General features: G+C 46.2%; 1 protein-coding gene across 1 annotated transcript in view; it reads left to right on the top strand.

Moving 5' to 3' along the window:
• The first annotated feature begins 13,732 nt into the window (after nucleotides 1-13,732).
• The window catches only part of GPC4 (glypican 4), an 88,673-nt gene continuing 82,302 nt past the window's right edge, over nucleotides 13,733-20,103 (top strand). Inside the window, exon 1 of the mRNA XM_060250049.1 lies at nucleotides 13,733-14,201. Within this exon, the coding sequence (XP_060106032.1) occupies nucleotides 14,057-14,201 (145 nt within the window). The 5' untranslated portion in view covers nucleotides 13,733-14,056. The remainder of the gene's footprint in view (nucleotides 14,202-20,103) is intronic.

A 20,103-nucleotide genomic window follows, 5' to 3' on the forward strand; every position in this document is an offset into this window, starting at 1 on the left:
ATTTGGGCAAAAACTCTATAGTCGTGTCATAGAAATCCTTAAGCACTGACTCAGAGTCACAACAGCGATGTGATGTCACTTCTGGTATTTGTTGGAAGTGACATTGCACTGCCAGCACAGCACCATTTCCGTCTTCATACCTGTCTTGCCAGCTGGGAACTCTTAAGTGCAGAGAAGTGCCATTGTTGGGGTGTGGGGAGGGAATTCAGCATGTTGCACCAGCAATGGGAAGCAGAACTGCCACACGATTTATGCGTAGCAGATCTTCTTGCAGGTGAGATCTATGTGAAATAATCTGGGAGTGATCTTTTGGCTTTTCTGAAGTGAAACAGGCAAATTAAAAGTTCCAGCCCAGCAGAAGCTAGTTGTGACTAGCTTGTTCCCTTAGATTAAATAGGATGTAGTCATGGCTAAGACCCAAAATATACAATACCTATGACACAAGCTGGGTCATGGGTGCCTGACCCAAATTGTAGACATGCAGATGATTGGGTCAACTCACCTTGCTCTATTCTGCTCCTTCAGCTCTGTTCAGCTTGGGGGTGCTGTGATAGAACAGCTTGCATATAATCTTCTAAAATGATTGTTCTGCTCCGTTTTTATTGATGTATTAATTCTGAATGCCTTTCTGGTTCTGTTTTTCTTTACTCATTGGCATGAACTTTTGTGCAAGGAGGGGAAAGAGTGGCAAAAAAAAGGTCCAGGTAAGAATTCTGGGTGGAAAGGGAAAGCAACTACCCAGTGCAGTGTTCCCATAACAATGTGGATCAGTTCAGCATCTCATGTGCCATGTGGGGACATGTGGCCCACCCAGAAGCAGGAGGAGCCTGGCAGCAGCTGCTCCGCGTGGCATAATCCTCAAACAAAATGGCCCAAACTGTGCTGAAAAGGGCCATGGGCTTCATGCTGAATGTACTAGCATTGTTCTCTTCTGAACCCCAGCGGAGGGAATGCGTGAGCACAGCTGGCAGATGAGAAATGGCGGCAGTTGGGGGGGGGGGAGGAGAGAAAGCTGGAAAATGCCAGTAGAAGGACAGACAAGGAGAATGGATATTTCTGGGGTCCTGTTTTGGTTGTGTTCCCTTGCAAAGGTGTGCTTGGCTCAATTGCTTGAGTCATCTAAAATGATTCACTCTGCAAGGTTTTTCTCTCCTCTTGCAAAATGTTTTTTTCTTGTGTTGATAGATTCTGAAGAAGAGTGGTCTAGATGGTTTTCTGATTCTAGTAGTTATCTGTCTCCTTCATTTATACCCCACCTTTCTTCACAGTGGCACCCTTAAATGACTCATTCTCCTCCATTCTACAAGTTTTGCTAGGGATAGAACTCCTCTGACAGCAACTGTTAGTGGGTTTTTTTTAATATAGCACTCCACTATATTAACACCCCCCCCCACACACAGACATATAGTAAGCTAGCATGTCAGAAAGAACATTTTAAATCCAAATTACATGTGATGCTGGATTTCTGTGACTGAAACATCAGGTGCATTATTTGGCCTTTAAATGCAGCTCAGGGGAGCTATCAGGATTGGGACTGTGGCACCAAGGCAGTGGGGTGGGGACTACTCCTCCATCTGCCACTTTCTTGCTAAGAAAATGCCTCCCTGGCTTTTTTCACCCCTTGGAGGGACAGAAAACAGTCCCAAGCCATGACTTTTTTTTTTTTTTTGCCTATGGGGACTAAAAGCAGTGGGAGGGGCATTGTTAAGGGTGGAAACAGTGCAAGCCCATATCTAGGATTTTTCTGGCCCATATCTAGGATTTTTTGGGGAGAAAGTGCTAGGGGGTGCTAATTTAATTAGTGAAGCATAAACAATAGGGGGGGTGGTGGTCAGGGGACTAGGACAGGTTATGTCTGGTAGGCTTGAGAGGGGGCACCACCCCCACAGCCCCTGCCTAATTATAGCCCCATTTCTTTCTGAACACCACACTTCCAGCCCACACAGGGTCTTCCCCATGGTGGCTTTTGAATGTCAAATTACACACCTGGAGTTCCAAGTATGGTGTAGTGGTTAGAGTGGATTCAACCCTTTTATCAAATCCCTACTCTGCTATTAAGCTGTCTGGGTGTGCTTGGGCCAGTCACTCTGCTGCAGCCTAACCTACCTCACAGGGTTATTGTGAGAGTAAAATGGTGAAGAGGGGAATTACATATGCTGCTTGAACTCCCTGAAGGGCTCTGCAGTTGGATAGAAATGTACTAAATAAATAAATGCACATGATGCAGAGATTTATTTTATGCATCTTCTCCCTGATCTGCTAGTTTTCTGGGAGGAGTGGGAAAAGACATTTTCTCTGGAATCAAAAAGGTGCCATTCAGAATCCTGCAGGTGTGGTTCTGCATAATTTGTAGAGCAGTTAAGGTTAAATGATCCCATTATGTTCTAGGAGCTGGTCTTCTGTCCACTACTTACCGTAGTCAAGCTGCAGGACATGCTTTAATCCAGGTATCCCCAATATGACATCCACTGAATGTTTCCTGGTGTACTCACCAAGTTTGGGGTTTTTTTTTAAGAAAGCAAGTGTGTCCAGGCTGGGCTTTTGCCTCGCAGGTCTTCTGAGTGGCCATTGGAAATCTGATTGGCTTTGCAGACTTTTTTTTTAAAAAGTTGCTTAGGCAGCAGCTGCAACTACAGCGTGCCTGAAGGTAAGTTGTGTGTATGCAATAAAATATTTTAAAGCAATATGTTCATTTGAAAGGAAATACGGCCTGGAACATTAAAGAGCTGCTATTAGAATTCTGCAGGACTGCACGGCCTACTCTGGGCTACATCAGTCATTTTGTGGCTGAACCCACCACCCCGTGTCAGAATTCCAAAGATGCCCACAGGGTCAGAAAGGTTGGGGACTCCTGTTCTAATCCAGCCCACTGTCTCCTATTAACAAGATACTTTGTACCAAATATATGCTGTTACAAAGCTTCTTTAAAACTTCTTGTCCTTGAATGTTCCCAAGCAATGAAATTTCTCTATAGGGTTGCCAATCCCCAGTTGGGGGCAGGGGATCCTCCAGTTTGGAGGCCCTCCCCCCACTTCAGAGTCATCAGAAAGTGGTGTGTAGGGGAGAAATGTCTGCTGGGCACTCCATTATTCCCTATGGAGACCAATTCCCATAGTGCATAATGGAGAATTGAACTGTGGGTATCTGGGGCTCTGGGGGGGGGCTGTTTTTTGAGGTAGAGGAACCAAATTTTAAGTATAGAATCCAGTGCCTCTCCTCAAAATGCCTTTTAAGTTTCAAAAAGATTGGACCAGGGGGTCCTATTTTATGAGCCCCCAAACAAGGTGCCCTTATCCTTCATTATTTCCAATGGAGGGAATGCATTTAAAGGAATGTGGTCCCTTTAAATATGATTGCCTGAACTCCCTTTGGAGTTTAATTATGCTTGTCACAACCTTGCTCCTCGCTCCACCCCCAATGTCTCCTGGCTGCACCCCCAAAGTCCCCAGATATTTCTTGAATTTGACCTGGTAGCCCTATTTCTATACCACCTGGGGTAGCTGGTTGGAAAATTTATTTCCTTCATGTAAATATGCTTGGAGAATGGTATAAAAGCTTGGAGGCTGGCTTTCAGACCTTGCATGGTCAAGGAACCTTTTGCAAAGGAATCCTGGGTTGAATAATACCCATCCTGGTTGTTCATAATAAAGTTGTCATACACCAGTTGCAGTCCAGTATAACTCAGTTATCTTTTACTCTCACTGTCAGGGTCTCTCTGGGGAGCTCAAGCATAGGATCCTCTACCCAGGACTTGTTACCTGAAAGCCTTCAACTGGAGATGTAGGGGAGGGGGGGAGGATCTGAACCCAGCTTCTTCTGTATGCAAAGCAGGTACTCCTCTACTGCTGAACTGTGGCCTTCTCCTATAGTCATGTATCACCATAGCTTAATCCAGATACCTTACTGTCTCTTTTTCTCTTTGAGTATTCTGGTTTCCCATAGTAGCTAAGAGCATGAGGTGGAAAATCTCCTGTATCTATGAGCACTGGATGGTTCAAGCCCTAGAGGATGTTGACCCAGAAACACAGAAGCCTGCTGCAATTCCTTTGCAATGGAGTATGCAGGTAAAATTTCTCATATCTGCCAGGACTTAGACACCACACACAATCTGTTCTTAGTTGTATGGACAGCTTTTCAGTGGGTGAGGCCTGGTGAAGTGGACAAGGTGCATCAAAGAATGTGGCCTACCATGTCTAGTCTTGCACCTTGCCCCCCATGGCTAATATCATGCCGGTCTGGGCTGGTTGACTGAGTTCCAGAGGTAATAAATGCCTTTCTGTAGGAATGTATTCTATTTCCAACTGCTTTGAAAAAGGTGCTTGTGAGACCCTTCCTGAAGACTGCATCCCTAGATCCAAATGACCTAAATAACTACCTCCCAGCAGCTAGTATTCAATTCCTGGGCAAACCGTTTGAACAGGTGGAGGCTACACAGCTTCAGGCAATCTTGAAGGAAGAGGATTACTTGGACCAGGGGTGGCCAAATTTGCTTAATGTAAGAGTCACATAGAATAAACAGCAGACATTCAAGAGCTGCAAGACATGAACATTATGTGTCTGAGAGCCTCAAGACAGGAAGGGAGGGAGGGAGGGAAGAAAATAGGAGAGAAATGGAAAGACAGCAACTTTAACTTTAAATGCATTTTCCAATCTGCCTATTGGTTTGGCTTGGAAAAGTGATTTAAATAGACAAATACCTTCTCCAAGCCAACCAATGGGGTGGTGGAGCCTTCAAGAGCCACGCAATGTGTTAAAGAGCTCCTGAGCCACAGTTTGGCCACCCCTGATCTAGACCCATTTCAGTCAGGTGTGGCTTGGGGACAGAAATGGCTTTGGTCACCCTGCCTGATGACTAGGGCTGGGCATGAACGAGGAAAACGCAGTTAAGTTAATTATTTGTGGCGTGCCTAATTTGAAAACCACAAATTGTTACAAACTTTTAGGAGCCAAATGAACTGGTTCAGTTTGTGAGGTCTGTGACACAGTAGAACAGCCCCCTGGCATACTAGAGATAACTCACAGGGTATCTCTGACTGATCCTCTACCTGCCCACCAAGTTTGGTGAGGATTGGATTTATGAGGTCTGTTATGGCTTCAAAGAAGGTGCCCCCCAGGAAAGTGCTTTCTGGATAAATGACAGATGCAGGTTTAGGAGTGTATAGAAAAGATCCTGTGCCGGCTAAAGACATCAAAGTTGCAGGGGACCTCCCCCTGATACTCCTCAACATGCCCTCCAAGTTCTGCTCCCCCCTTGCTTTGAAGTTTGGCAAACATTTAGATTGAGTGGAGATTGTCTGTCTGGAAATGTATCCATTCACAAACTGTAACAAAGTGCTTGAAAGTTCATGGAATGTTCGTGCCAATTGCCTTGCCACAGACTTCAGTTCACGAGCCGTGAACCAGCCAAAAATCATCATGAACTTTTGTTCATGAGCTGATTTGTGCCCATCTCTACTGATGACTTTTGCTGTGAGAGTACATCTCTGTTAATTCTCCTGAGCCTCTCAGTGGCTTTTGATACCATTAGCCATGGTATCGTGGAGGGGCTGGCTGGGCTGGGAACATGCTTCAATGGTTCTACTCTTACGTTACCAGGAAATAGGAGGTGGTGCTGGGGGACTAATGCTCAGCCCTGTAGCATTGGTAGAGGTCATGGAGGGACTGAGAGTCAGGTGCCACAAATATGTGGATGGCATCCTTAACAGCTAAGCCTGGTGGGTCTGTGGGAGTCCCACATAGGTGCCTGGAGAAGGCAGTGTGTTGGGAGATGGCCTATAAACTGAAGAATGAGCTGCTGGTGGTCAATGGAGAAGCTGCTGGAGAACCTAAGATTATGTCCAGGAGTAAGTTGCGGGTTCATAGCTTAGGTTGCTGAATCTCATGCTAAGGCTGGAGGCTCAGGTCTGCTCTATGGCACGTAGCACCTTTTATCAGCTATGGCTGTTTTTCAGTAAGTATGATTAGCCACCATGACCCATGCTGTGATCACACCTGAGAGATTACTGTCATGTGCTCTGCATGTGGCTGCCTCTGGAAATGGTTTAGGATCTTCAGTTGGTCCAAAATGCAGTGGCAAAGCTTTTGTCAGAGGTTGATTACAGGGGTTGTTTCACCTTTATGTGGAAAGATGTGCACTGGCTACACATCTGTTTCCAGACACAATTCAATGGATAAGGCCTCAAACAGTTTGGGGCCAGGGTAGCTGAAGAACTGGCATGCTGCCTGCCAGTTAATATCTGCCTCCCAAGCCCCTGTGCCTGGCCTTCAAAGATGAGGTGGGTGGTGACTATGGCACCTTGCCTTCGGAATGCCTCCCCCTTGAGGTTCACCTGGTGCCTATTTTATGTTCTTTTAGTCACCTGGCCCAAATTCATCTTTTTACCCTGACTTTTAATTAGGGGTTCTATCTTTTCAGCTTGTTAATGGTCTCCTCTATTTTATGAAGTTTTTATGCTGATTATGCCTAATGGCTTGTTTTTTATACTATTTTTTCAATTCTAAGGACTTTGAAGAGGCGAAGGTGTCTTCTATTTTATTTATTTATTTATTTGTTTGACTTATATCCCGCTCTCCCCACCGGAGCAGGCTCAGGGCGGCTTGCATATCAGTGAAGTTAAAATCACAGGCACAGACATCCTTTGCAACATTGAGTCCTATCTTTTGAATGAAGCATCAGCACGGACACTGTTTGCAATGTTGAAGCTATTGCACTTGATTCCGAATAAGTCTTTTGGAAAACCTGTAACCAATTTAGGCTTTGAGGACTGTCTTTGAATCAGTTTATGTGATGTTATTGGATATGAGCGTATCCCCATTGAATATAAAATTGGATAATATTATTAATTTTCTACTTGGAATTAATTGTTACATTTTGTGACTCTACATTATTAATAGTATATACATTGCATTTTTGTTATTAGTTCACGGTTTTTGCTTTTGTTTTTAAACTTTTTATGGGGCCTGGAGATCTCCTGGAATTGTAACAGATCTCAACTACAGAGAAAATGGCTGTTTTGAAGGGCAGGGTCGCATTAACAATTAGGCCAAGTAGGCACTGGCCTATGGGTCCCCATGCTTTTAGGGACCCCGGGCTGGCTCCCCACCCCACCCCGTTTTCCCCCCTGCTTGCAGCCCTCCTAGCCTGCACACACAGCCAGCAACTTGCTAGGCAGCATTGCCAAGCTTGACTCTTTCCTGCAGCTTTGTCAAAGGGGCTTTTGAGAAGGTGCCTGCAGACTTCAGTGGGGGCCACAGGTGGTGGGGTGGGCACTCCAACTCTTAGATAATTCGTGAAAGGGCCCCTGAGATTTCAGCTGCCTGGGGGCCTCCACAGGGTTTAATCCGGCACTGTTGGAGGGTGCACTCTATGGACTCTGCCCCAAACCCTGCACTCCATGAGATGTTCCCCCAAATCTCCAGAAATCTCACAACCTGGAGTTGGCAACCCTACTTGAAGGTAGCTCTATCATTTGTCTGGAGGAGGCATTTTGACATGTTTGCTGTTAAGAGGTAAAAATGGGTAAATGCACTACTGGGCCAGTTTCCTGCCTTGCCGGGTATCCTGTTGAAGTCCCTGTGAACCAGCCTGTTCGTCTGAAAGTCAGTGCTTTTGCTTCTGTGGGCCGGTTTGCGCCTGCCCTTGATTCGGCAACCTGCTTGGCTCCCAAACAAAACCTTTTGTGTCTTTCAGGTTTCTCGGTAATCCTGTATCTCATGGCTTTAGTAAGCCACAAATAGCAAACTGGCTGTATGTGTTCCCCCCCCACACCTCCCTCCCCACAAGTCTGCAGTCCCTCTCACCATTTTTATCTCCCTCTCTCTTTGGAATGAAAAATGCAGCGCCCCCCTGCTGGGCTCCCTTTAAAATTCACATTGTCCCTCTAAAGAAAGGCTGTGCTGGTGGGGCTATGCAAACGCAGGGCTCACTCAAGTTTGGCAGGAACAGACGCTGAAAAGGCCCACTCTTTCTCTCTTTGGAGGGCCTTGCAGCCTTAACTTCATGAGAACTTGGGTCCCGGATTGTCCTCACAGACTGAGAAGCGTAAAAACTGCCAATGAGGCAGGCGTGGGCCTTTCAGAGACATCTGCGGAACAATAGCCCTGGCACCCAAATCTCTCCCCTCACATTTGTTCAGGCCTGCTTCTGGCTGAAAACTGAAGCTGATTTAACTGAGGAGGGGGCTCTTCATCTGCCCTAGAAGGAACTGGGAACAGATTAGTGTTCCACTGCTTTGGAAAGAGATTGCTTGAAGGCTGGGGGGTGGGTGGGGGTTCAATTAAAATCGTTACTGCCAAAATTATGCCAAAACTTGCTGTTTTGAGGGGGCAGGAAGGAGGCTGAAAGATTTTGGGTGGGGTTGGAATGTGCTGTTAGGACAGAGTTCCGTTAGCTGCTGTTCAACTAAGGTTGCCAAGTGACCAAATAACCAAGTGCTCTTGTGCCTTTAATGAGAAGCAGGTGACCGTGTTGTTCTCCTTGCAATGAAATGTTTAATCTGCTCATTCTTGCAGGTCAGACCACTGTTAAAGGCACTGCTTCAGAAGCTAGTTAGCCAAATCTAGCTGAGGAATATGAATAAGCAAAGGTTGTCAAACTCCAGGAAGGGCCTGGAGATCTCCTAGAATTACAGTGGATCCCCACACAACATAGATGAGTTCCCCTGAAGAAAATGGCAAATTTGGAGGAGGAAACTCTATGGTAATATACCCTGACCACGTCCTTCCCCTCCCCAAACCTTGCTTTCCTCAAGGTCCACCCCTGAAATCTGCAGGCATTTCCCAACTTGAAGTTGCCAACCCTAGAATAAGCATTTAATATGGTGTAAACCTGGAAACATTCCTTCTGACTGTTTAGGTATCGTTTAGTTTACTTTTTTAGTTTTTTTAAACTTTGGCTATTTTATGCACTCTTTGTATTGTAGGGTTTAGCTGTGATAGCTGGTACAGACTATCCAGGACTCTGGTCTTTCCTGATGCCTGAAATCATTTAAGTGAAGATGCTGGAATTTTAACTTGGAGCCTTCAGCATATGTGTGCATGCACTTTGCTGCTGAACAACAGGCCCTTCCCAAATTTGAAGATGCCTTTGTACAGAGTCAAACTTAGTGGTGTATCTCCTAACAGTATTTCTTCTGTCCGGTAGCAGCTTACTTGTGGTCTAAGGTCTCTCTAAGGGTGGATTGGCCATTATAGCCACTGGGACCTTTACTGGGCCAGTCCAGTGGCAAGAAGGGTGGTGCCTGGCCATGCCTGACTGAGCCACATGGGGGAGGCATGCATAGCATGAGGAAGGCATCACCCAGCCTGTCCAAGCTGTGGTGGAGTAGGCTTGGCTGGGTAGAAAAGAAGGCTCTTTCTCTTTCCCTCCTCACTTTGATGGTGGGGCGAGGCTGCTTTCCAGGGCATTTTTTCTTCTCAGTCCACACCAAGGTCTTCTCCATGGCCTGATATCCTTTAAGTGGGGATGCCAGGGTGGGGGTGCACATTTTATGTACAAAGTAGGTTTTCTGATTCTGAGCTATCCCCTCTTCTCTGGATAGGGACCTTTGACAAATGTGTAAAAACAGAACTATGTAAAAACTCAGGCTGCGATCCTATGCCTGCTTACCTGGAACAGGTCCTGTTGAACTGACTAGAATGTGCTTCTGCATAAACATGCACAGAAATGATCTGTTAACTCTTGCAAGTCTGAAAAGGCATACCATGGTGTTCAAGAATCCTGTGCATCCAGGTGCTACTTTTCATCTCGATCGGCTATTAGAGGGTGTAGCCATAAAAATGAAATAACTGCTCAGCTGAATTGGATCAAGAGGCCATTGGCTCAGCATTCTGTTTCCAACAGTAGCTGTTCCTGTGGTTCTGGATGTAAATAAACAGGGCCCAGCTAGAGTTGCCAGCTCCAGATTAGGAAATACCTGGAGGGTGGAGCCAGAGGAGGGTGAAGTTTGAGGAGGGAAGGGACTTCAATGGGGTATAATGCCATAGAGTCCACTTTCCAACACATTTTCTCCAGTGGAACTGAGCGTGGTAACCTGGAGATCAGTTGTAATTGCGAGAGCTCTCCTGCCACAGAAATAAAATCAGGCTTTTTTTGAGCAGGAGTGCAGAGGAACACAGGTCTGGCTGCCTTGGCATCAGGGGTTTTGGCCTAATATGCAAATAAGTTCCTGCTGGGCCTTTTCTACAAAAAAAAGCCATGTGAAACAATGGTGATGTCAGGGGTGTGGCCTAGTATGCAACTGAGTTCCTGCTGGGCTTTTTCAACAAAAAGAGTCCTTAATAAAATAAATAACGCTATGAACAGAGGGGATTTCCCCTCCTTCCAGGACTGTTACTCTGCAATACACTGCTTTCGGCCATGGAGGTTCCATTTAGTTATCAAAGCTAACCGCTGTTGTGAATGTGCCAGACTCATCTTAAGTTACATGAAGCAGTTATACTCTCACACTGCACATAGCCTTACATAGCTGTGTTTCAACTCTAAAGAGTCATAATGGGAACACTGCTTACCTGGATGAAAACCTGTCCTGTCCTATTCTCCCCCAAACCCCCACCAGAATACACAGGCCATCTTGAGAAACCTGTTCCTTTGCTATTCTAATCGAGTGAACCATTCTGAGGGTAGATCAGCTTACTTTGTTAATTCCAAGGGGGAGGGGGGTATAGTGTTGTGATGGCATAAAAACAAGCTTTCTACTATCCCAGGAGCAAGCAGCGGGTATGGGATAAAATACTCTCCATTTAATTTATTGGTGAGAGTAACACACATTCTCCCCCTCCCTTTATAGCTTTCCATTGCACAGCACTAACACAGAGAATTTTGTGTCATCTGATCATGAAAAGCCTGAAACTCTCTCTCTTTTTAAAAAGTATCTTGTTCCTTTATAAGGTCACCAGTAGGGCACAGTAGCAGTGTCTTTACAATCTGACCAGACCAAGTCAACTAGATTAATGGAAAATTTTATCTATTGATCCAATCTGGACACTTTTAGCCTTTCACACATATTGTGTTTCTTAAACAAAGTTTAAGAGGACAGAGATATGATGTTTTTTTTCCTGTTCCGAATTTGTATTTTATAGTTAAAGTTTATAACTTCCTTAAATTCAAAAGGTGGCTGTTTTAATTAATTATCACGACAACCATACCAGGTAAATTATCCTGTCCCCCCATAACAGCTGGAGTAAGAGAATGAGCTATGAGCAGGAAAGACCCTGTTTTGATTTTAATTTCAGCACAAAACTCACTAGTTTCCCTTAAACGAACTGCTTCTGTAATGGTATGCTCATATGATTGGATGGAGCACCTGCAAATACTAAAGTAAGCTGAACCCTTCTCTTGGAAATGCTGTTTTTCTTATATTGTAGAGTCCACCTTAGACAGCTGTTGCAATGACTCCAACATAAGGTATGTGAAGCTCTTTGAATGTTATTCAAGTGTTAAATATTTTATGACACAGGAAAAGAAACTGTGATGTCTGCAAGGCCCAATCGTTAATAATACGTGGAATAAAATGTTGCACTGGTCCCATATGTGAAGCACCCTGAAGCCTGCACATTACTAGAGATAAAAATGAGCAGGTACAAAACTTTGGCTTAAAATGCCAAACTTGAAGGTAGTTTAATCTTTAAAGAAGAGATCCTGTGGTTTAGGCTTTAGGCTTGATTGTGAGGGACTCTGCCCCTTAATTCTAAACATGCTGGCAGCGACACGGTCACTCTGTGAAGAAATAACAGCATTTCATGAGTTCATGGTCAGAGGTACTATTCCCTTCAGCTCACATTCAAAAGCAGAGGCATGGCAAAAGATGGGTAGGTTAGGGAACAGAGAGTAGAGTATAAGGTGAAGACCCACAGTTGCTGTGGCAGACGGGTTCCCCTCCGCCCCCCTTGCTCATACCACTGAACTTGTCTAAACCATCTTCTCCTTGGTAGTTATATTGGACTCTGTCCAACTCTCTGAAGCTTTGTCCCACACTAAGCTATTATTCTGTGGGAGCAAAGTGCTTCTCCTCTGGGGCACACTGCCCCTGTGGCAATTGGCTGGTTGTGTTTGATCCTGAACTTACTTACTCCCAAGTGAACAAGTGGGTGGAAACAGACAGGCGAAATGTTACTGTTTCCCGCCTCTTTCCCTTTTCAACCCCTTTTATAACAGTGGTGATAACTGAATGGGTATAATTTGATAGCTTCTAAACAATTTAGGAAGTTATTTTGCACTGGCTGTTTTTAGACTGCTACCATGAAAGGTGTAGGGTAGACTTGGAGCGGGGGCGGGGGGGAGGAAAGGAGGCAAGGGTTCAGATCTGTACAATAGTCAGGGCCGGTTCTGCTACTAGGCAAGCTAAGTGATTGTCTAGGGTGCTGGCCTCCTGGGGGCACTGAACTGGAACCTCCCGTGTGACTCGGTGACATTATCAGTGCAGGGGTGGGGGCACCAGAAGTTAGCCTTACCTAGGGTGCCAGACAGTCCAGGACCACTCCTGACAATGGTCCAGCTGTGTACCTGAGCAAAAAAACTCCAGCACAGATACCAGCCTGCAGTTATAGGGAAAACTCTGTATATGGTCAGTGTATTTCTATTTATTATATATTTCATAAAGTCGCTGCTGATTCTCTGAAGCCAGAACTGAAGAATGGGACTCTAGTGATCCACTGATCATCGGTGGGGTGGGGTAACTCATTCATGCACTAGCTGGCTTGCAATCCAGTCAGAAAGCATTGTCTTTGAAAGCCTTACAAAAAGTGTTTCCCTTGGATTTCAAAGTTCCAGTCTAGTAACATGAAGGAAATTTTGACTCCCAACAGCTAATACCCTGGAAAACTTGTTGGTCTACTGTGCAACTGATCTTGAGTCTTGCACTTCTTTGGCTAGACTCCAGTCTAGGAGATCTACATGGATGACCACTTGAAACTACCTTGAATTTCATTATCCTTTCCTTCCAAGTTTCTAGCCCTCATTGAGATTGGGGAAGCTGGCTTTACGCCAACCCTATTGTGCAATAAGAAGACTGTTAAACTGACAGGATCTTAAAATGAAAGAAAATGCCAATCTTAGCAATGCTGACATAAGGCCCTGTTTAAAGTATTGATAAACGTTTCTCATAATGAAAACAGAGGTTGAGTCAGCAGCATTAATATTTCAAAATCGCTATTTTAAAAAGCCAACCAAATACAAGGATGCCAATGCATTTTATTTGGTGGGGGGAGGGGGGAACCCTAACAAAGTTGAGTTCCTTGTACCACTTGTTGAATTTGAACCATATATGCTCAATGTGTGTTTTCCTTTTAATAGAAGAGCGATTCCGGCAGCCCTTGTGGAAGAAGGAACGACTCATTGCTGCGCTCCTGCCCTCTGCCATCGGGCTGCATACTTAACTAGGACTTGGAACCTCTTTCAGCTCCGTCATGGGACTTACTTCCGAGGAAATGCCCAGAGCACGCTCGAAGTCCCTGCCCCGCTGCTGCCCCGTCCTCCAATCGGGGGTTGCAAACAGGGTCTCATTGAGCAGCCTTTGCCTGTTTTCCTCCCCAGCTCTCCTTACAGGAACGATTCTGAAGGTCTGGGCTGGAGCACCCCCTCTCCCTGTCCCCTCCTCCTCCTCCTCGGGGCGGGGGTTGCGTGTAGTCCTGGCCGAGGCGGGAGAGGGTGGGGAGAGAGGCTGGCTGCCGCCGCCGCCGCCGCTTTCAGCCCACCCCCAGCGGGGCTTGCCTGCCTGCCTGCCGGTTTCGCTGCGCGGAGGGGAGAGAGGCAAGGCGGAGGCAGGCTCTCGCTCCGCCCAGCCTCGCCGGGCTCCTGCTTTTCCTGGGGGCTGCCGAGGCTTGTCCCAGCCCCGCCAGCGCGGCTCGATCCAGCCCGTCTCCTCGCCGCGGCTGTCCCAAGTTTGCAGCCAGAAGAGCCGAGAGGCGCCGGAGCGGAACGCACCACCCCGGCCGGGCTCGGAGCTCGGCTTAGCCCCGCTCGGGGGGCGGGTGGGGGCCGAGAGTCGGGCCGAGGCCCCCGCCGGGGCTGCTCCCGTCAGCCTCCGGAGCCGCGTGGCCAGGGGCGCCCTCGCCAGCCATGCCTCCTCCCGCCTTGCTGCTGCTGCTGCTGTTGGCCGCCGCCGCCGCCGCCGAGCCCCGCACGCGAAGTTGCTCCGAAGTCAAGCGGCTCTACGTGGCCAAGGGCTTCAGCCAGACCGAGGCGCCCAGCCACGAGATCAACGGTGAGGGGCGCCAAAGGAGGAGGGGGGCAGCCTTTTCTGCTTGTCTTTCGGGTTGGGGGCGGGTGGGGTGTGCAGAGAGGCAGTGGCGGCGGCAACTGGTGTCTCAGGCATGCTGGAGTCTAGTCTTGCTGCAGGACAAGCGCCCGGGGCTGGGCTTTTCTCCGGGGTTGGCTGGAAAACAAGACAAATTGGGGTGTCTGTCTCGGCTTGTTGGGGACAGGAAATGAGACTCGAAATCATTTGACGCCAGCCTCGACCCCGTGTATGGCTTCTCCTTTCTTGGATAAACTGCAAAGACGTGCAATGGAGAAAGTTTTCTTTCGGTCTTCTCAAGTCAGTTTAGCAGCACTCTCTCCCCCCCCCCCCTCCCCCGGAACGCAATTAATTCCTCTTCTCCTGCGTTTCCCATTTCTCTTCCTTGCCTTTCTTTAGTGTTTAGACGTTTCTCCAACTTGGTACTTAAACGGGGAGAGGGGGAGGGATTCCCACTGATCAAATCAAAATAGGTGAAATCTGGAGACATTTGCTTGGCATTTCTCCCCCCCCCCCCCGGTTTTCTTGCCCTCCCATCCTTTAAAGACATCTTAATTCAGCATCTGTTGCAATTGACTGGAAGGAAAACTTATTTCCCTCTTCGCGAGAAACACTGAAGTTTACAAGTTATCCCAACTCCTAGATTGCAAGCAATGGAAAGATTTCCCCCCCACTTCTATTTGGAGAAGGGGGATGGGGGAAAGATTATTTTCGGCCCCCACCCTTTCTCTCGCCATCCCCCTCCCCTTTCGGATCTACTAAATGAATTCAGGCAAACTGGAGGAATTCGAGGATGGAATTTGTAACAATTGATGCCTCCCCAACCATGTGGCTTCTCCCCCTCCAGCGGGGTGGAGTCTGTAGCCGGAGAACCGAACTGGGGATTGGTGGGAAACTGGGTAGATGCTCAAATAAGCGAGGTCAAAATTTACATTTCCTTGGAAATGGTAAGCCACAAACGCTAGGCCCCGCCATGGCTCCCCCCCTCCCGCCCTCCCTCCTTCCTTTGGAACAAGAAAGTGCAAAAAAACCCCAACAACCCCAAAACCGGGCCACTTTGAAGGGGTTTCAGGAAGCAGAACATAAAATGGAACCCATCCAGCCAGTGCAGCGGTAGCCTTGACCCTGTTTCCAGCTTGTGCCTTCATACTTTGGAGTACTACAGAATGCCAGCGGAGAAGAGACAGTCATCTGACTCCCCCTCCCAACACTTTTTTCTTCTTCTTTTAATGAAAGCAATTAACATGATCCCTGTATTTTTCCCACAGTGTGTGAGCTGTTCTAACCTTTTGCTGCTAGCCAAATTGCACATTTTGCCCCGGAGCTGGCAGCCTCCTTAGTAGAGCCGTTTTGATGGCAGTGTCTCAAGGAGCCAAAGCCTCTTTGGCGGGCTCTCCTCCCTGAGTCCTTCCTCCCGGCGAAAGGAGAGACGGAGCAGGAAGTGCCTGGCTTTTCACAGGTCTAGGTTGGGGATCTCCTGCTTATAAATAGAGATCTTGACTTATGCCTCCTTCCTCACACCCCTCTGAAAAGGAGACTTAATAGCCCTCCTTCCTGGGGGGGAGAGGAGAGGAGAGACACACTGATTTTTGCTAACACATCTTGTAAAAGAGGATGCATACTGGGAGCCAGAGGGCAGAGGGTGAGGCTTGGACTGATGGCTGAATTCACTCCTTTTACTTAGCCCTGCAGTTGTGGAATGGCTTTGAACAAATTGCTATCTTACCTGTATGTCAACTGGTAAGGACCTACCTTACAGGGCTGTTTTGATAATTAACATAATTGTGTTCAGATCTCTTATTTAGCCATATACTTGGCTGGGATTACTATGGCCGATCTTTCTTGTAAACTGGTAAGAGCCCACCTCACAAGACCATTGTGAAGATGTAACAGGAATTATGAGATGCTTTATATGCTACATTCTCAGTACTGCTTTGCTAATGATTAATAACATTTTGTTATGTTGATAGAATCACTATAACAACAATGAGTGCTTCTGGGGCACTTCAAGGGATGTGAAACAATCTGGACATGTATGTCTTTACAAACACTGTAGCATAACAGTTAAAGTCTTGTACTAGAACTTGGAAACTGAAGTTCAAATCCCTACTCAACTATGAGTAACCTTGGACCAGTTATCTTTCTTAGTCTAGTCTACCTCATAGGGTTGTTGCTAGGATAAAATGGAGAAGAATGTGGAGCTCTGTGGAGGGTGGAAGGGTTGAAAAGGTACTAAATAAACCAATAACCCTGTGAGGTAGGTTATTTGAACTGGAAAGAATGGCCTTGTGAGTTTGTGACCAAGATGACATTTCATATTACACAGTTCAGTCTGAAATCATTATGCCTCAGTAACTCTCAGTGCTAACCAGTGAGAATAGAGAAGGTGACAGGTTTGGGATACAAGTGTCAGAACCATGAGCCCAGTTTCCTTGCTATGGAGGCTGCTTAAAATGGCCTCCACATGGATTTGTGTTTTGGATTTGCCAGGTGGTTATAACCTTTTTTGGTTCTTACGTTTTTACCACATATTCAGGGAGAATGTGCTACATGTGATCCTCCCAATATGCGCAGTCGCCATTTTGTCTGGAAAGAGCAACACATGTATTTTCAGTGTAGGTATGTATGACCCTGAAGCTGAAAATGCGCATATTTCACTTTTCAGACAAAATGGCAATCACATGTATAGAGAGGAGCGCATGTACCACATTCTCTCATTATGTGTGGTAAAAAAAAAAGGGCAACCAGTTGCTGCAAACAGCCAAGTTGGAGGATGGTATTCCCACAAAACCACAAATCTGTGAATGATCTCAGACAGCCTCTTCCTATTGGTGGTTTCACATGTCAGTCTTTCGTTATCCTGAATTAAACTTGTGAGATCCCCCTCTTTAAAACAGTGTAGTCTTTGCCGGTTTGCATGACCGAGGTTTCCTGAGTGTTTGCAGTTAGTTGGAAGCAGAAAATTGTAGCTAATGTAGTCGCACTCCAAACATTTTTATTCTCTTTTTGGTTTGGTTTCTTTCAACCTTCATCTCTCTCCCGAGGCTGCAGCTTTTATTTTCCCTTTTGAATGACCTACTGGACTGCATTCTCCCAAGGAACAAAGGAAGTGCCTTTTTAGCCAGAGCCTTCCAGAAGACCACCAAGGACTCGAGGCCCCGGCCTGGCGCGATTTCGCACCACTTTCAACAATAACAAAAATGCATGACTGAACGACTCAAAAATGTGGAGAGTGGGAAGCATTCGTCTGAGTCTGGGGATACTGTCACAACACAGACGGTCCCTGAGTCAATACCTTTGCACTGCTAGCACAGATGCTGGGAAGGAGGGGGGGCATCTTTACCATTGAAGGTGTCATCCAGATAGGCACAGGTTTGTCCTGCCAACTGTAATGAAATGATCTTGGTTTCTCATTGGAAATGTTAGCTCATTGGCTGAAAGCTGCACTGGCTTCTGGAAAAGTATAACTCCTGGAATGATATTTATTTCCACTGAACAGTGGGCATAAAGGAGTCTGAAGGTATGAATCAGTGGACAGAAGCCAACCCCAGCTTGTCTTCCCAGCTGACTTTTCCCCACCATTCTTGGCCAGCATTCTCACACATCATGTGCATTCTCTCCCCCCCCCCCCGCCCCGTCTCCCTCCTGCCTTAAGTGCTGTATTGTCACTGGTTTGCATTTCCTGACACACAGTTGTTAGCACTGCTGTTTATTCATCTGAAAATAAGCCACATTCATTCTTGAGCCCTTGCTCCCAGATCTGTCCACTACCAAACATTCTTTTAATCTCTTTCTATATGTCTAATTAAGTTGGTGGGCATACAAACTTTGACAAATGATTTTGGTTTTTTATCTACTTTACCTACATGTTGTAGATGCTTTAACATTAATAAGGATACTGTGAAAATCTTTCCCCAGAGGAAATGAAAACAGTGTTGAAAAATGCAGTATCCAGTAATAAAAACCAGGTTTAGAAATGCCTTTGACCCTTGTCCTTGCACGGGTTAAGGCCTTGGCTGATGTTGCTTGTTGGCATTTCTGCAGAAGCAGCCCAACCATAATTGGGCAGAGGGCAGTTTATACATTCAGCAGGACCGAGTAGTGAAGAGTTGCCTAGACCATTCCACTTCAGGCTGTAATTATGGTGGGAGGAGAGGAGGAGTGGAATATATGGATTCTTCCCCACTGGAGAAACAAAAAAATCACCCTTCATAGACATAAACCCTTCAAGGAGAATTCAGCTTAACCTTCTAGTTGATATTTTGCTTTATATTTGCAGGGAGCTTTTAGATAAAAGCACTCAGAATATCACAGTGTGATTATATAGCACTTTTGATGTTAAAAGCATTTCACATCTATTCTTGTTTAGTCTTTACAACAGCCCTGTAAAGCAGGCCAGTATTATTATGGTAACATTGCTGAAGCTGAGAAAGAGCATCCTGCCTGGTTTGTAACTAAAGCGAAACTGGAACCAGCAGCCTTCTGGATCGTAAGTCATTCTTTTGGCCATTACAATAACACAATTTCTCAGTCTGAAACGGGACAACCTGGTCTCTGTTTAATGGTGACCAAGAGCCACTTCTTAATATATTGAGTGTCTAAATCCTTGGGCATCATTAAGGGTTGCAGAATGGGAAATGGACAGATCAGTCCATAATCTGGATTGATCTATTGGGAAGTTCTGCACAAATTTTGTCAAAGAGAATGGGGGCTGCTCAGCACTACCAATTCTGGCACCAAACTTGAGCAGATTTAATGAGGAATATGCACTTAATTGCATGAAGTAGACACTTCTAAATGCCAGGCTTCAACAGAATTCAAAAGCTGTTCTGGCAGCAAGCAGGAGTCCTGTGACGAAGAAATAGAAAGAAGAGAGCTCTGCAAATGGGCAGTAGTCTCTGTCGCAGTCTTTATATTTAATTCTGAAAATGGTCCTAGAGAGCAGGTCAAAAAAATCTGCACAGTGGGGACATGTATGGCTAGGAGGGAAGTTTCTAGAAACTGGAAGAGCGGATTCTGAAGTTTGCAGACAACCCCAAATTAAAAAGTATTAGGAAGCTTTAGAAGATAACCAAACCAGAGAAGCAGAAGCCCTGTTCACCTGTTAACAGTGAATGCATGTTCATTCTGCCTTACATCTATTTGTAAGAAACAGCCAACACATGTTCAGTTTATAAAATAAAAATATTCAGCTGAACATGTCTGAAAATTACTTCACACACATGTACCTGTATTTAACATATAGGCATTCACAGTAACTTGTGAACAGAATTAATGTGCATGTAGGTACTCACATTGCTATTTTTTTTAAAAAAGATGCCCACTAAGATCTTGCAAGATTAGGGTTGGCAATTGGCATAATGGGGCACTTTAAAAAAGTGAAGAGCAGCCTTAGGAAGGGAAAGAATATGGCCGCAGATTGGGTGGGGGAGGCAGTAGGGTAGTGACAGGAGGAGATGGAGGAAGGAGGGAGTGGCCACTGTGAGCTGCCAGGTTTCCATGACAGGAAGTGAAGGTGACAGGAGGTGGAGGCACTGTGGGGAGAAAGGAGGAGGTGGCAGGGATGGATGGAGTGAGGTGGTGACGCGGAGAGGAAGTAAGGAACAGCAGGGCAGATGGACTCATGTGGTGGTAGGGCTGTGGGCATCTATGATCTAGCACTGCTGCAGTACTGCTAACCCCAGCAAGGGGAAGGAGGACAGGGAGGGAAATGAGATTTCTGCCCTCTAGTGAGACATCTCAGGTCCATCTTGTCAGAGCCCCAAGAATGGTGGGAAAGTAGAGCACATTTCCCCTTTCTTGCCAACCTTGGGGTTGCAAGAGCTCGCCATCTCTGGCAGCCCTGTTCTCAGAACCACAAGGATGACAG

Source organism: Heteronotia binoei, chromosome 11, assembly GCF_032191835.1.
Source record: "Heteronotia binoei isolate CCM8104 ecotype False Entrance Well chromosome 11, APGP_CSIRO_Hbin_v1, whole genome shotgun sequence".
Lineage (NCBI taxonomy): Eukaryota > Metazoa > Chordata > Lepidosauria > Squamata > Gekkonidae > Heteronotia > Heteronotia binoei.